Source organism: Amphiura filiformis, chromosome 17, assembly GCF_039555335.1.
Source record: "Amphiura filiformis chromosome 17, Afil_fr2py, whole genome shotgun sequence".
Classification (NCBI taxonomy): domain Eukaryota; kingdom Metazoa; phylum Echinodermata; class Ophiuroidea; order Amphilepidida; family Amphiuridae; genus Amphiura; species Amphiura filiformis.
In genome coordinates this window covers 22,746,000-22,763,607 of record NC_092644.1, presented here as the reverse complement: position 1 = coordinate 22,763,607, position 17,608 = coordinate 22,746,000, and the positions used below count along the sequence as shown (strand labels likewise).

General features: G+C 38.6%; 1 protein-coding gene across 1 annotated transcript in view; it reads right to left on the bottom strand.

The window, feature by feature from the left end:
* Positions 1–17,608, bottom strand: part of LOC140137484 (E3 ubiquitin-protein ligase UBR4-like) — a 194,859-nt gene that overhangs the window by 109,615 nt on the left and 67,636 nt on the right. Inside the window, 10 exon segments of the mRNA XM_072159195.1 lie at positions 863–1,000; positions 1,809–2,112; positions 2,325–2,570; positions 3,844–3,965; positions 4,287–4,487; positions 5,443–5,647; positions 6,271–6,405; positions 7,483–7,757; positions 8,029–8,113; positions 8,476–8,607. Coding sequence (XP_072015296.1) covers positions 863–1,000; positions 1,809–2,112; positions 2,325–2,570; positions 3,844–3,965; positions 4,287–4,487; positions 5,443–5,647; positions 6,271–6,405; positions 7,483–7,757; positions 8,029–8,113; positions 8,476–8,607 — 1,843 coding nt within the window.

The following is a 17,608-nucleotide window of genomic DNA, read 5'->3' as shown; positions in this document are numbered from 1 at the left end:
GCACATTTTGTTTGATCTGGTCCAATTTATAATGTTACATATTGTTAACGGCTCATTATGTATGACAAGATGCAGTGTTTAAAGTTGCACTGTGGTCCATTCAACTCTCACCAGGATTCGGCAAAAACTGGTAAAAACCTGTTTTTGTCAGTTTTTGCCTGGTTTAAACCGGCAAAAATGGCAAAAACTGGCAAAAACTCACTTATAGTCACTCAAATATTAAAAAGTAACACAGAAAGCTCATAAACAGTAACACACAACTTTCAATGAATCATTCAACTTATTTTTTGTCTCATCAAGTCCTTAAAATGAAAAAGTTTTGAATTTGATATATGCCACATTTCGGTTAAATGCACTTGAGCAATGAAAACGCATGCCTTTAATTTTACTTAATATGTTACTTATAATTACAAAATCGGGCCTTGTTACACTCAGGAAATTATATTTGTAACTTAATCATATGTTTTGAGATGAAAAAACTGAACTACAAATCATTTTTTTAGTTTTTGCCAGCAAAAACTGGCAAAAACTGTTTTTGCCAAGCGGTTAAAACCGTGGTTAAAACCGCAGTGTTTTCCACCTGCGGCAAAAACCTGCGAACCCTGACTCTCACATATTTCGGACATATGACCGAATGCAATGAGGTATGACAATGTAAATTGAACCACGTGTGTAAATGAATATAAGCTACCAATCAGTTGTATCTATCATTTTTTAATTTCGTATACAACGAAACAGGGAACTTGGGAACTTGTGAACCCTTTGCTTATATTGATCAATCTATCAAGCAGCTGACAAACAATTTTGAACAAAATATATTTGACTTTAACATTAACAGTAAAACATCTACAATATAGCATACCACTGTGTTCTCCAGTGATTGAGTCCACAGCACTGCCCCCACTTTCTGAGCCAGCACTGCCACCATGTTCTGCTGGGGAGGTACGTAAGGTTGACCCGTCTGTTGCTGCTGTGCTGCCCTCATCATCACTAGCTGCAGCTGAGATAAATCACAACACAAATATTAATAGTATGAATATGAAGCACTGGTGTCACCTGAACCTTGACCTAAATACCTGCCATGCAATTAAATGAACTAAATTTGCGAACAAGTTTATTCTCTACGTTTTGAACAAGTTCATTTGGATTGTAGGATCACAGAAGTACACAGTTTGTTAAACTGTCACAGTAATTATTTAGTTCTTCAAAAATGCAGGCCACACATTGAAATGAAAAGCAGACAGGAAGAAGCTGTATTCCATTTGAAATCCAAACTCCCCCTGTGGAGGATTTAGCTAAAGTCTTCCACAGAAGGAGTATGGGTTTCAAATAGAAGACAGTTGTGTTACTTCCATTTGAAATACTCACTCCAGTTATGGAAAATATATGTAAAAACCACACCGCGGAAACACGGCATGTTGCCTATGGGGGGTTGACGCTAATTTAGGTTTGTGTGTGCGAACTCAAAAATAGTGCAAATTGCGTGAGTGTACACAAAAGAAACTTTGCACATGAGATGAGCATTGTCTTAAGGTCTGAACACTGTACCGGCGTCAGCTGAATTCAAGTACGCTTAGAGAGCACAGGCATGGAATATTCCAATCTGTGTGTTATTAATCTACGGTAAAAACATACAGAGGGAGTACGAGTTCCAAAATAATTAACCCTAGCCAATTCCATTTGAAAAACATACTCCCTTTGTGGAAAACTTTTCTTACATCTTCTACAGGGGTACAACAGATTTCAAATAGAATAGCCCAGCATAAATGATTGACAGTTCAAAAAAATAAACAGAAGCTTGATTTTACCTGATGCTGTTGTATCAGACAGTGTTCCTGCTTCCAACGAGGACGAGCTCTGTCCTTGTCCAGATAGTCCCAATCCCTGTAGATTCAACCCACTGCCACTTTGTGTGTTCTGTTCTTGTAGACTCAATGCTATTGCTAGTTCCATCATGGCTTCATCGTCTGCATCGGGTGGGATGTCTAGCATTGGGGCAAAGCCACTACGTCCACCCAGGAGGGCTTCTAAGGGTAGTTGGTTATTGCCAGCTGCCCCTGGACCACCTACTTCACCATCCCCTGGTATGAGAACCATTGGCTCAGCATGCTCCTATCAAGAAATAACAAATATCAAATGAGAATTTAAAACTGGTCAACAAAACGAACATTTTTTATTTGAATATTTCAGCGAAACCATCCTCCATCACTAGCTTTGTAATGCTGTTGGTGACTCAATGAGGATCTTCTACTTCCACATGTTGACAAAACCTTTCCCCTACCCAAACTTTAACCCTATCCCAAACACTCCTACCCCAAACTCACCACAACTTCATAAGAAGCTTCATCCTGCGATGATTCTGAAACAGGTTCCTGGCTTCCAGGACCATCGCCTCCAGGAGGACTCTTATCACCTCCATCGCCACCCTCATCATCATCGTCATCATCAACACCTGGCCCTGATGGAGAGCTGCATCTTGGTGGAGACGGAATCACAACTTTGCGACGTTTTTGGTGAGGGCGCATGACTTTGATGAGCGCTTGTTTGGCAGCAAAACTTACACCTTGATCCTGCAAAGAAATTAACCAACAAATTTTACATTTCTACAAATAATGCATAAATGGTACAAATATCTAAAGCTCTAAAAGCTCTAAACCAAAACTATGTAAATTTTAAGCTTGTAAAAATAACTTTTCATCACCAGTTTATATTTTGATGGGAGGATTTTAAGTTTTACATTATACACAACTCAATGGGCACAATCGACATGTTGATTATTTCAAGATAGCAGACAATAGAGGTAGTCATTGTGACGTCAACGCCGCCATCTTGTAGGTGTGGAGTGCCTTGTTGCTAAGATCACCGCGTTGACTTCCGCGCAATTGGGGCGTAATGTCTAACGCATGACATGCAGAACGTCAGTACCCACAAGATGGTGGATCCTGCGGAAAAGGCTGACAGCCTCTATCGAGTTAAGGCTGTGTACATGTACTGTGCTTAACTTGCATTGAAAACCCAAGGCTGGTTTTAGGGTTAGGGAGTTGAAAATGGAGTGTTTCAAATATTACTTGGGTAGATACAAACTCCCTGAAAAAGGGTGAATTATCAATTTTGGCAAATATGTCAGTTGTACCCTTCTGCCATGGCAGGGTAGAATAGTGTTATAGTCCCTATTGTTTTGTCAGGTTACATGATATTGCCAGTTATAGTCTTTTTCCTTTGCTGATTATTATTAGATTATAGGGGTATAGGGGTGTGGATATCTCTATTTGCCCAGGGGTGACAATTTCACACCCCTCGAAATCTCATTTTGTACCACCCATAGAACAATAATCAACAAACAAAAAACTGAGCAAAACAAACATACCTTGCTCTGCCACCAGACTATTAGGGTTATGTACTTTTCGCTGATCATTTTATATTGATTTATTTTATCAGTAATTTTATCACTGATCTGAGACTTTTGACATATTCAACAAGCAGGAACAAAACAAGCCAGACTACCAGCTGACAAAGCCAGACAGAGAATGCATCAAATGATCTACTATAAGTTGGTTCACCTCAAGTTTGATTGTGACATCAATGCTACTTCGCTGTCGCATTGCAAGCGTGCCAACAAACTGCCCATGTACGCTTGCGTGTACACTTAAGGCGTTTCACTTTACGCGCACAATATGATACTGTGGCGAGCGAAATACGCACATAATATGTCACTACCAAACTTGAGATGAACCAAATTATACTGCAATGATTCATCAAAGGAAACGCATGGATAACTCTACTGTAGGTACCCTCGATGCACATACATACGCATCTTCACATGGAAATCCTCAGTAAACCTACCTCACAGTTCAGTAATTGTACATAGAGTTTAGTCGCTAGTCCCACATTATCCAGATCTGTGCTAGCAAAAGCATGGATGATCTCTATAAGTGCTCCGACAGTTATCTCAATGTGTGTCAAACCTGTCACAGAAATAACAAAATGCAAACTATATTAAGAAGAATGTTAAAAAAGGGGAAAATTGTTAGGCAGTGTAAAAATATGGAGTCACAACTTCTTAACGGGCAAAATCAACAACTGAGGTCATTAAAATTGATATATATTTGAAATATTAATATATCCGTATGACAATGACAACCAACCATTCTCAGTGTCGCATTTGACTTAGCCTTCAGCACTGCTTAGTAAGACATTTTGCACATGTATTTTCCATGCCATACCATATTCACCAGATATTATTACATTCTGGCTAAGGCAGTTGGCAACCTCATCTCTGTTCTTACCTGGTAGACATGCAGGTGCTAACATCGTATTGCTTGGTCTCGCATTGTGTAAACGCCAGAATGAATCCACCATTCTGGCTAAGAAATGTTTTGATTCTTGATTGTCCAAATCTGACATCTTGGCTGGTAGCAGAGGTTGAGGAGGGTTTATGTCTGCTGTAGGTGTTGCTCCTGATTCTAAATCATCTGATATATCCAGTGCTACAAAAACAAAATGATAATATATAAATTAAGTTAACACTGACAAATTCAATCAAATGATTACTTTGTTTAACCTCCAGCTTGGTAGTGATGTTGGTACATTTTTCACTGGTTAACATATTAGTAAAACGCACCTGATAACCTAATCCCGCAAAATGTATGCACATGCATACAAGGGTAGGTTACCGGAACGCTTGCTGCTAAACTGTATAAAAGCACTATAGCATCATTACCAAACTTGATATGATATTATGAAGTATAAGTGTTCCGCACATAAAACGCATTGACACTGATAAGTGGTAACTCTCTCTGGAAATTGGGTGTGCAAAATGAAGCATTTTTGCCCAAATTTGCCCAATTTTAGGTCAAGAAATTCCTCAAATTGACAAATTGTAACTAGAATTGCCTATTTGTGTGCGCCAATCAAAAATATGAATTTAAACAACTGCTCAAAACAAAAATTGAGCAAAAACTGTTAAAATCACCTGTTATATTTTGCATCATAATTATTATTCACAGGTTCAGAAGTAAAATAAAACCTGACCAATGGTTTATTCCAGTTGAAATCCATATGTCCCTATTGAAGACAAGACCTTTATCACCCAAAAAGGGAGTGTGAATTTCAAGTGGAGTTACCCAAATGAGCGACTCCATTTGAAATCTACACCCCCTGTGTAGGAGATCAAGGTCATGGCTTCCATAGGAGGATGTATGAATTTCAACTAGAATAGCCCAAATTATGAGAGCATTAAGGGCTCGGATAGCAACCTTGAGATATAGGCTATACCATTACTCCTTATATAATATTTGTTGATGCAGATTCACACTAGATACATGTTAAAAAAATGACTTCTGAACTTCTGCAGCAAAATGTATTGTAAACCAATGCAATTAAAAGTGATCCAATTTATGAGCAGTATATGGGAGAATCCCAACTAGAGGAGAAATCACTTACTTGCATCATCAGCTATCAGTGTGGCTTCATGTGCATCAGCAAATCTAACCAGGTTGGTTGGTCTCGCCACAGCCACAGAGCGTGCAGTGACTACCAGTCTTTGGTAAGCTTCTGGGTCCAGCTCTGGCGGGCATGGCTCTATTTCCTGTGCTTTGGGTGGTGTACAGGGAAGGCACTGTACAACACGGCCTAACTGAGCTTGGTCCTGAGGGTAAAGAAATATTTGACATATTACATATACTTGAATGATGGATACAGAGACTAAAGATGTAGCACTCATTAAATTTAAACATTATAAAGGACAGGGCAACAAAGTCAAAGCCTATTGAATCTTATTAACTTTGACCTATTTTGTGATGTTACCAAGGTAACAAAACACCTGAGATATAGCAAACTATTCTTTGTTTAAAATGTTGTTCCAAGCAGAACAATTTGAGACCACTTTTATCAAAATCAGATCATTTTTTATTTTTACACCCCTGTGGACAATCAATGGTGGAGATCAAAATTTGACATTTGCCCTTAATGCCTGTAACTCAAGAACTGAACATCAAAGATTGGTCAAACTATACATTTTCTGAATCCTAATAATGAGAGGAATACATATGGGTTTTACTGAGAATTGACCTATTTTGAAATTTGAGCCCTGTATAAGCAGCCATTTTTGCTTTATGCAAATTAGCATTTTTCACCTATTTCCTCCTTTTTTAATGTTGTTGGAGACACTTACAACAAAAAACATTAATGTTCCAATTTTGTCTAGCTCAAATGTAAATTGACTAGTTTATTTAGTGTGTTGTTGTGCATAGGTTGTGACCATGCACTTACCTTGTGGTTATGATAGGCTGTACTAGTTGGTTGTATAGTAGCTAACACAGCTTTAGTGTGTTGTTGTACATGGGTCGGTGTAGGAAGTGTCAGCAATTCCGTTGCCAACTCTTGTATGGTTGCTTTGATACTTTCCTGTACACAAAAATTGATCACAAATGGGTTGACATGAAGCTCAATATGATGTGCACATACATTTTCAATAATAATTAAATAATACATCAGTTACTGAAACCCAAGAAGAAGTTTCCTTAATGAAAGTACATAATGTTAACTGTTTAATGGGAATTCATAATTAAATCCAATCTTTTTGGTAACCAGCCTTGTTACAGTTTCATGCTGCTGGCAACTTTGCTACTTTTCCTTTCCTAAAGTTGATACAGTTGAAGGCGCTAGAAGATTGGTGAAAATATTCGGTGGTACTAGAAGCTAGTTGAAAATACTTCAGGATCGACGAAGAAGCATGGGTGCCAGTCTAATGAAGTGCTGCGTAGCATGCAACTGTAACAAGGTATGTCACCAAAAATGGATTTGATTGTATGAATTCCCATCAAACAGTTTTAATTGACAATCCAGATGAACCTTATTAATTCTCTTTACAATTTCTAAAATTTGTCAAACAAATGTTTTCATATCATCCTTTCTTCCAAAGTTGATTTCAGTAGTTGTATTAAGGATGGCTTCAAAACCAAAGCGCCAGTAAACCACAGGTGCCCTGGCTGTACCGGCAGTTCAACAACATTCTATTTTTCTGAACAATAGAAACCAGGCCCAATTGGGCTGTTCTAGTTGAAATCCATACACCCCCTATGGAAGACATAATCTTCCACACAGGGAGTGTGAATATTAAATGGGTACCCAGGCCTCGAAATAACGAGGGGTCCTGCCCCCGAAAATCAGTGAGGGCTCGCAAAAGATACATCCACCATTATTCTCACTTTTTTGTGGGGTTCATAGGTTAAAACTAATGGCCCAAATTTGGGCCCCAAAATGGCCCTCAGAAATTCTGGCTTATTTTGAGGCCTGTGGGTTCCTGAATGAGTGATTCCATTTGATGAAAGTTACACCCTCTGTGTGTAAGATCAAGGTCATGTCTTCCATACGGGGTGTATGGATATTAACTGGAATAACCAACTACCAGTTCTGCAAGGGCACCGATGGTCAACTGGCAGTTGAATTTTGAAACCATCCCTACACACTTTCTAAGCTCACCTTATCCTCCATTGGTACCATAGACACAAACCCTTCCAACACTTCCAATGCTGAGGCCACCAGCTTGTCCAATGATGTCAAAGGTACCGGTGGGGATACGATTGATTCACTCTCATTGGCTGGGCTAGCTGAAGTTGACGGTGGGAGATTTGCCCCAGTGGCTGATGGGAACTCATCTGGTGGGTCATCTGGCCAGCCAAATGCTTCTTTGGTTTTGCTGTAGACTTTGATAGAGTCTACCATGGTCACACCTGCTGGGTCTACTGATGGGCCAACTAGGAAAGTTTGATAAGAAAATTGTGAGTGTCATAAAAAGTAAAAAATTTATTTTGCACATTTTCATAAGATCATTTCACATTGCAGGAAGGCTCCGACTACTATGCCAAAAGACACACCTTATAGCATTAGTCTAGGATGTACCTCAATACCTCAATGCACATCCTGGTACTTTGTGAGAAAGAGATGTATAAATTGTTTTTACTGACAGTTCTTGTTTGATCGGTATAATATAAATGGCCACGTTTACACAGATTAATGCAATCTTACCGAATAGAGTGATTTTCTTGTCTGCAGTCAATGATTCCTCTCTGGTGAACGGCATATCAAACCAACGATTGTGTGTCAAGGAAACCTGTAACAAGATAATAGCAATGTAATTAATCAATCAAGTTATTTGGTAAATTTTTACTGGTATTATTGAAATACCAATTACTTTAATTTAACCTGTTTTGTGTCAACTTGTTCTGAGCATGCTCTATGGGAGGACAGGGAAGTTGCCTCCCTCCTTCCAAACACCGCAACAAAATGGACCAAAATATTTGCAATAAACATGTTCCTTTTGGCATGTTTCAGTCCAATTTAACCTTATTTGGGTAAAATGCATCTCATGCATATTTGTCCCAGTCAAAGTCATTCTTGGAGCGGTGTAGTGGGTACACTACTGAACATGCTCAGTTGTTTCTGAGCATGCTCAGATGGTTTTGCAATACTTACTTGTACAGTTCTACCATTGATCTCCAGATAGGAAGGTACTCTCTCGATTGATTGTGCACCAACATGAACTCTGACCCCTACCATCACCATGGAGTTATTGTTGTTGATAATTTCTATGCTGAAACCACCAGGCTGTAAAAAAAATTAATGGAATTACACAAACATCAGTGAACTACACTTTATAACAATTCCATTTTTTCTTGGTTATTCATAAAGGGAAAATTTACATGAGCATGTACAGTACACTGTTCTACTCTTCACATAATCTCCTTGACCTACTGCAAATCATAGCATTTTGTTTGCACTACAACAGATGATCATAGATATGGATAATATGCAGTGTTCGAAATTTTGGTTGTCCGTTCGCCCGGGACAACCAAAACATGCGCCGGACAACTGAAAATAATGCTCTAGTTGTCCGGCGGACAACCAAAGATCTACAGCCAAAAGTCACTTTTTTCAGCATGTTAGTTTGCTCAAACCTGACACAACTGATGAATTGTTAAATATTTAAGAGTAGTTGTTCATAAATTAACTACACTCACTCCACTTTATTGGTCACATGTAGTTGTTTCAGATTGTGGCAGCTTACGTACAACCAAAAACTTTGGTAGACAACCAAAAATTTTCCATGGGACAACCCTTTTCATTTTCTTAATTCGGACACTGATAATATGCCTCCATTGACAATTGAGACACTATGACCAAGTGGTAACACATTAAGAGCTGGAACTTGCTTGAATGTCTAGATGTAAATCTGAACCTTGTGAAGTATCCACCAACAGATCACTTTAAATAACCACACAATGACTTCACCTTTATGGTAAATCCCATAAGTCTTTGCAGATAGACCTCTGATGTTGTCATGCCAATTCACACATCCTTACTGTGCACTTCAAGGATGTTCACTAAACGATGTACTCATTGACGTGACGTCGATTGACGACATCTCAGGTCTACCCCCAAAGGCTTATTGGATTTACCGACAAGGTGAAAACAAAACCAAATTGACTTGCTGTTGGTAAAGTTGAAACCATTGCAACTGGTCCACACCAGGACATTTGCATAGGTCAAGTATGTGAGCTGTGAGTATGAGCCCTAATTGTAATCATAATGGGTGCAGATCATCAGAAATTACAACCTTCAAAACAATGATTAAGTTCATTGCATGTCCTACCTTTATACCTTGTACTTGCTACACATTATAAATGCCAGTTGAGTCTGTTTGATTTGTTGTATAACTTACCTTTGTACTAGCTACATACATGCCAGTAGTATTGAGTCTGTGTTTGATTTGTTGTATAACTTACCTTTGTACTAGCTACCTACATGCCAGTAGTATTGAGTCTGTTTGATTTGTTGTATAACTTACCTTTGTACTAGCTACCTACATGCCAGTAGTATTGAGTCTGTGTTTGATTTGTTGTATAACTTACCTTTGTACTAGCTACATACATGCCAGTAGTATTGAGTCTGTGTTTGATTTGTTGTATAACTTACCTTTGTACTAGCTACCTACATGCCAGTAGTATTGAGTCTGTGTTTGATTTGTTGTATAACTTACCTTTGTACTAGCTACCTACATGCCAGTAGTATTGAGTCTGTGTTTGATTTGTTGTATAACTTACCTTTGTACTAGCTACCTACATGCCAGTAGTATTGAGTCTGTGTTTGATTTGTTGTATAACTTATCTTTGTACTAGCTACCTACATGCCAGTAGTATTGAGTCTGTGTTTGATTTGTTGTATAACTTACCTTTGTACAAGCTACCTACATGCCAGTAGTATTGAGTCTGTGTTTGATTTGTTGTATAACTTACCTTTGTACTAGCTACATACATGCCAGTAGTATTGAGTCTGTGTTTGATTTGTTGTATAACTTACCTTTGTACTAGCTACCTACATGCCAGTAGTATTGAGTCTGTGTTTGATTTGTTGTATAACTTACCTTTGTACTAGCTACCTACATGCCAGTAGTATTGAGTCTGTTTGATTTGTTGTATAACTTATCTTTGTACTAGCTACCTACATGCCAGTAGTATTGAGTCTGTGTTTGATTTGTTGTATAACTTACCTTTGTACTAGCTACCTACATGCCAGTAGTATTGAGTCTGTGTTTGATTTGTTGTATAACTTACCTTTGTACTAGCTACATACATGCCAGTAGTATTGAGTCTGTGTTTGATTTGTTGTATAACTTACCTTTGTACTAGCTACCTACATGCCAGTAGTATTGAGTCTGTGTTTGATTTGTTGTATAACTTATCTTTGTACTAGCTACCTACATGCCAGTAGTATTGAGTCTGTTTGATTTGTTGTATAACTTACCTTTGTACTAGCTACCTACATGCCAGTAGTATTGAGTCTGTGTTTGATTTGTTGTATAACTTACCTTTGTACTAGCTACATACATGCCAGTAGTATTGAGTCTGTGTTTGATTTGTTGTATAACTTACCTTTGTACTAGCTACATACATGCCAGTAGTATTGAGTCTGTGTTTGATTTGTTGTATAACTTATCTTTGTACTAGCTACCTACATGCCAGTAGTATTGAGTCTGTTTGATTTGTTGTATAACTTACCTTTGTACTAGCTACCTACATGCCAGTAGTATTGAGTCTGTGTTTGATTTGTTGTATAACTTACCTTTGTACTAGCTACATACATGCCAGTAGTATTGAGTCTGTGTTTGATTTGTTGTATAACTTACCTTTGTACTAGCTACCTACATGCCAGTAGTATTGAGTCTGTGTTTGATTTGTTGTATAACTTACCTTTGTACTAGCTACCTACATGCCAGTAGTATTGAGTCTGTGTTTGATTTGTTGTATAACTTACCTTTGTACTAGCTACCTACATGCCAGTAGTATTGAGTCTGTGTTTGATTTGTTGTATAACTTACCTTTGTACTAGCTACCTACATGCCAGTAGTATTGAGTCTGTGTTTGATTTGTTGTATAACTTACCTTTGTACTAGCTACCTACATGCCAGTAGTATTGAGTCTGTGTTTGATTTGTTGTATAACTTACCTTTGTACTAGCTACCTACATGCCAGTAGTATTGAGTCTGTGTTTGATTTGTTGTATAACTTACCTTTGTACTAGCTACCTACATGCCAGTAGTATTGAGTCTGTGTTTGATTTGTTGTATAACTTATCTTTGTACTAGCTACCTACATGCCAGTAGTATTGAGTCTGTTTGATTTGTTGTATAACTTACCTTTGTACTAGCTACCTACATGCCAGTAGTATTGAGTCTGTGTTTGATTTGTTGTATAACTTACCTTTGTACTAGCTACAAACATGCCAGTAGTATTGAGTCTGTGTTTGATTTGTTGTATAACTTACCTTTGTACTAGCTACATATATGCCAGTAGTATTGAGTCTGTGTTTGATTTGTTGTATAACTTACCTTTGTACTAGCTACATACATGCCAGTAGTATTGAGTCTGTGTTTGAGTTGTTGTATAACTTACCTTTGTACTAGCTACATACATGCCAGTAGTATTGAGTCTGTGTTTGATTTGTTGTATAACTTACCTTTGTACAAGCTACCTACATGCCAGTAGTATTGAGTCTGTGTTTGATTTGTTGTATAACTTACCTTTGTACTAGCTACATACATGCCAGTAGTATTGAGTCTGTGTTTGATTTGTTGTATAACTTACCTTTGTACTAGCTACCTACATGCCAGTAGTATTGAGTCTGTGTTTGATTTGTTGTATAACTTACCTTTGTACTAGCTACCTACATGCCAGTAGTATTGAGTCTGTGTTTGATTTGTTGTATACCTTACCTTTGTACTAGCTACCTACATGCCAGTAGTATTGAGTCTGTGTTTGATTTGTTGTATAACTTACCTTTGTACTAGCTACCTACATGCCAGTAGTATTGAGTCTGTGTTTGATTTGTTATATAACTTACCTTTGTACTAGCTACCTACATGCCAGTAGTATTGAGTCTGTGTTTGATTTGTTGTATAACTTACCTTTGTACTAGCTACCTACATGCCAGTAGTATTGAGTCTGTGTTTGATTTGTTGTATAACTTATCTTTGTACTAGCTACATACATGCCAGTAGTATTGAGTCTGTGTTTGATTTGTTGTATAACTTACCTTTGTACTAGCTACATACATGCCAGTAGTATAAGAGGTTACCAACTTGTAACCAACAATAGTACTGTTTACCCGAGTTTTGAACACATGGATGTTAGCATATCGCGTGGATCATCCACTGTAAGGATATTCAACATATATCGCCCACCTCCCTCCAAGGAAAACAAATTGACTGATGCAATGTTCCTGGAGGATTTCGGATGTTTCCTTGAGTCTGTTTCACTAATTCCTGGAGAAATACTCATTTTAGGTGACTTCAACTGCCATGTCGATGATGCTCAAGACCGATTTGCTCGATCCTTCATAGAGATGTTAGACACTGTCGGTCTCAAACAACATGTGACTGAAGCGGCGCACAAAAAAGGTCACACTTTGGATCTTTTAATTGATCGTTCTACCTCCAAAGTTATTGCTGGTCAGGTTAGAGTAACCCCAGAGTTGTACTCTGATCACTACCCGTTACGTGCCTCCTCAATATCCACCCTCCTAAAGCTGTAAAAAGGCTATGAAGTATAGAAAGATCAGGGAAATAGATGTCGAGGCATTCAAGCAAGATATTGAATCGTGCGTTGCTGTACACTGATCCTGCTTCCGACCTTGAAGGGCTAGTGAATCAATATGAAACTGTCCTCTGCGATCTTCTAGATAAGCATGCTCCAGTTGTTCAAAAAACTGTAACGGTTAGAACACAGACTCCTTGGTATAATGATTTACTTACGTTCTGCGAAACAGAAAAAGCGTCGTGCTGAAAGGAAGTATGCAAAATCCAAGTTAGAGATCGACAAGCAAATTTATGCTGAGCAGTGTAAAATCTATAAAACTATGCTTGATACGGCAAAGCGCAACCATCATCGAGCAAAGATCCTTGACTGTGACAGCAAGGAATTGTTCAGAGTTGTTGACACCCTGTGTAATCCTAGCAGCAAACCAGCGATGCCTAAGCACAACTCAAGTTGTGAGCTGGGGAGGAATTTGCATCGTTCTTCGACGAGAAAAAATTCAGAAGATTCGCAAGGCCTAGATTCCGCCGTCCATCTATCGCACTCTACCACTGTCAAAGACTCGTGTAGTGGAAGTCTTGAGAGATTCAATGAGCTTTCCAGTGCTGAGATTCGGAAGATCATAATGGACTCGCCCTACGAAGAGTTGCTCGCTTCGATCCAATTCCAACGGATCTATTCAAGAAATGCATTCATAGTATTCTCCCAGTTGTGACTAACATCATCAACATGTCGCTGACTTCAGGCTGTGTGCCAACAAGCTTCAAAACAGCTAAAGTGACCCCACTTCTGAAAAAGGCGAACCTTGATCAAGATGTCTACAAGAACTATAGACCAGTATCACAACTGCAATTTCTGGGAAAACTGCTCGAAAGGTGCTGTCTAGCTCCGATTCAGGAATACTTTGCTTCCAATAATCTGTACGCTGAAGCCCAGTCTGCCTACCGTCGCAACCACTCGACTGAAACTGCCTTACTCCGTGTCACAAATGATATCTTGCTTGGACTCGATCAACATCAAGAGGCAACCCTACTTCTACTCGATCTTAGCGCTGCCTTCGACACCATTGACCACGCCATCCTAATCACACGTCTTGAAGAGCGCTATGGTATTTGTGGTACGGTCCTCTCATGGTTCCGCTCCTATCTGGATGGACGGACTCAATCTGTCGTCATTGGGGAATCTGAGTCGCGCCCTAGAGATCTTACTTATGGTGTGCCCCAGGGTTCGGTAGCAGGAGCCCCACTGTTCACATTTTACAGTGCTCCTCTAAGTGACATTATTAGCAAACATAACATCAATCATACCATGTACGCAGATGATACACAGGTTTATCTTCTGTTCAAACCAGCAAATCGAGATACCGCCATTCGTCAAATTGAGCATTGTGTGGAAGATATCAAGGCATGGGCCGTCGCAAATAAACTGCAGTTCAATGATGCAAAAACAGAAGTGTTGCACTTAACATCTCGCTTCAAGAAAACCACTACCATCGACTCGCTTACCATCTGTGACTCAATAGCTAACACATGTTCTGAGGCGCGAAACCTCGGGGTTGTGTTTGATGAACACCTCGCAATGGATGCTCACGTCAGGAGTGTTCTTCGCAAAGGTTGGGCTTGCATCTACAAAATTGGAAAGATCCGGCGGTTCCTTGATATATCCTCGACGGAGAAACTTGTGCACGCGTATATAACATCGCGCCTAGACTCATGTAACAGTTTACTCTTTGGGCTACCAGTGTCACAAATTCAGCGCCTTCAAAGACTTCAAAACGCTGCAGCAAGACTCGTGACCTGCTCTAAACGCCGTCACCATATCACGCCAGTACTCTTTGAACTTCATTGGCTACCAGTGTATCAGAGGATCCAGTACAAGTTATTGCTTTTGACCTTCAAGTGCATGCATGATCTCGCTCCTACGTACCTGGCACAATTGATTACTCGGTATGAGCCCGGTCGCTCTCTTCGATCTGCAACACAGAATCTGCTTAGATTGCCATCTACTATTCCTCGGACTTTAACTTATGGTTCCAGAGCTTTCGCGATGTCAGCACCGGTATTATGGAACAATCTTCCTATTCATATGAGATCCCATGCCTCAGTAGAACAATTCAAATCAGGTCTCAAAACTTACCTGTTCAAACAATACTTTCAGTAAAATTGTGTTTATTATATGTTCACATGCTGCTATTATGACATTTGTTTGTTCATCCACTTCGTGTTTGATGATTATTATGTTATCTTTTTATGCGTGTATTTTTATTATATGTATCATATATTAATTGCATTGGGTATGTTGAGGGGCATGTGAGGCCCACGGATTGGCACTTGTGCTACATCGGTGGGTCTCTCATGCTTCTGACATAGGCGTCGCCATTCTTTCGATGGAGATGGTTGTGTTTTTTGCTTATTTATTTGACATGTTGTTATTTATTTATGAGTATAGTGTTTTCTTTGCGTGCATATTTTTATTGTATATTTAATTGCATTGGTTATGTTTGAGGAGCATGTGAGGCCCACGGATTGGCACTTGTGTTACATCGGTGGGTCTCTCATGCTTCTTACACAGGCGTCTCCATCCTTTAGATGGAGATGGTTGTGTTTGTTTGCTAATTATTTGTCATGTTGTTATTTATTTATGAGAATAGTGTTTTCTTTGCGTGTATTTTTGTTATATATTTAATTGCATTGGTTATGTTTGAGGAGCATGTGAGGCCCACGGATTGGTGCTTGTTCTACATCGGTGGGTCTCTCATGCTTCTTACTAGCGTCTCCATCCTTTGGATGGAGATGGTTGTGTTTTTGTTTAATTATTTGACATGTTGTTACTTATTTTTAGAATAGTGTTTTCTTTGCGTGTATTTTTATTATAAATTATATTTAATTGCATTGGGTATGTTGAGGGGCATGTGAGGCCCACGGATTGGCACTTGTGCTACATCGGTGGGTCTCTCATGCTTCTTACACAGGCGTCTCCATCCTTTCGATGGAGATGGTTGTGTTTGTTTGTTTGCTTAATTATTTGTCATGTTGTTATTTATTTATGAGAATAGTGTTTTTCTTTGCGTGTATTTTTGTTATATATTTAATTGCATTGGTTATGTTTGAGGAGCATGTGAGGCCCACGGATTGGTACTTGTGCTACATCGGTGGGTCTCTCATGCTTCTTACACTGGCGTCTCCATCCTTTGGATGGAGATGGTTGTGTTTTTGTTTAATTATTTGACATGTTGTTACTTATTTATGAGAATAGTGTTTTCTTTGTGTGTATTTTTATTATAAATTATATTTAATTGCATTGGGTATGTTGAGGGGCATGTGAGGCCCACGGATTGGCACTTGTGCTACATCGGTGGGTCTCTCATGCTTCTTACACATGCGTCTCCATCCTTTGGATGGAGATGGTTGTGTTTTTACTGTTTTTGCCCATATTGTTTTGTACTGTACAGCTGGCCTGCCTTTTTATGCAGTTTTTATTTTATCTATTTAATTTTTAAGTTAAATTCATATTTTGTATATTGATAAGTTTTTATAAATGCTGTATTATGTATTTCGGCGCCTAGAGGCCGCTTCGTGTGCAATAGTGCGCTCTTAATAAATGTCTTATTATTATTATTATTATATTATTGAGTCTGTGTTCGATTTGTTGTATAACTTACCTTTGTACTAGCTACCTACATGCCAGTAGTATTGAGTCTGTGTTTGAGTTGTTGTATAACTTACCTTTGTACTAGCTACCTACATGCCAGTAGTATTGAGTCTGTGTTTGATTTGTTGTATAACTTACCTTTGTACTAGCTACCTACATGCCAGTAGTATTGAGTCTGTGTTTGATTTGTTGTATAACTTACCTTTGTACTAGCTACCTACATGCCAGTAGTATTGAGTCTGTGTTTGATTTGTTGTATAACTTACCTTTGTACTAGCTACATACATGCCAGTAGTATTGAGTCTGTGTTTGATTTGTTGTATAACTTACCTTTGTACTAGCTACCTACATGCCAGTAGTATTGAGTCTGTTTGATTTGTTGTATAACTTACCTTTGTACTAGCTACATACATGCCAGTAGTATTGAGTCTGTGTTTGATTTGTTGTATAACTTACCTTTGTACTAGCTACATACATGCCAGTAGTATTGAGTCTGTGTTTGATTTGTTGTATAACTTACCTTTGTACTAGCTACCTACATGCCAGTAGTATTGAGTCTGTGTTTGATTTGTTGTATAACTTACCTTTGTACTAGCTACCTACATGCTAGTATTGAGTCTGTGTTTGATTTGTTGTATAACTTACCTTTGTACTAGCTACATACATGCCAGTAGTATTGAGTCTGTGTTTGATTTGTTGTATAACTTACCTTTGTACTAGCTACCTACATGCCAGTAGTATTGAGTCTGTGTTTGATTTGTTGTATAACTTACCTTTGTACTAGCTACATACATGCCAGTAGTATTGAGTCTGTGTTTGATTTGTTGTATAACTTACCTTTGTACTAGCTACATACATGCCAGTAG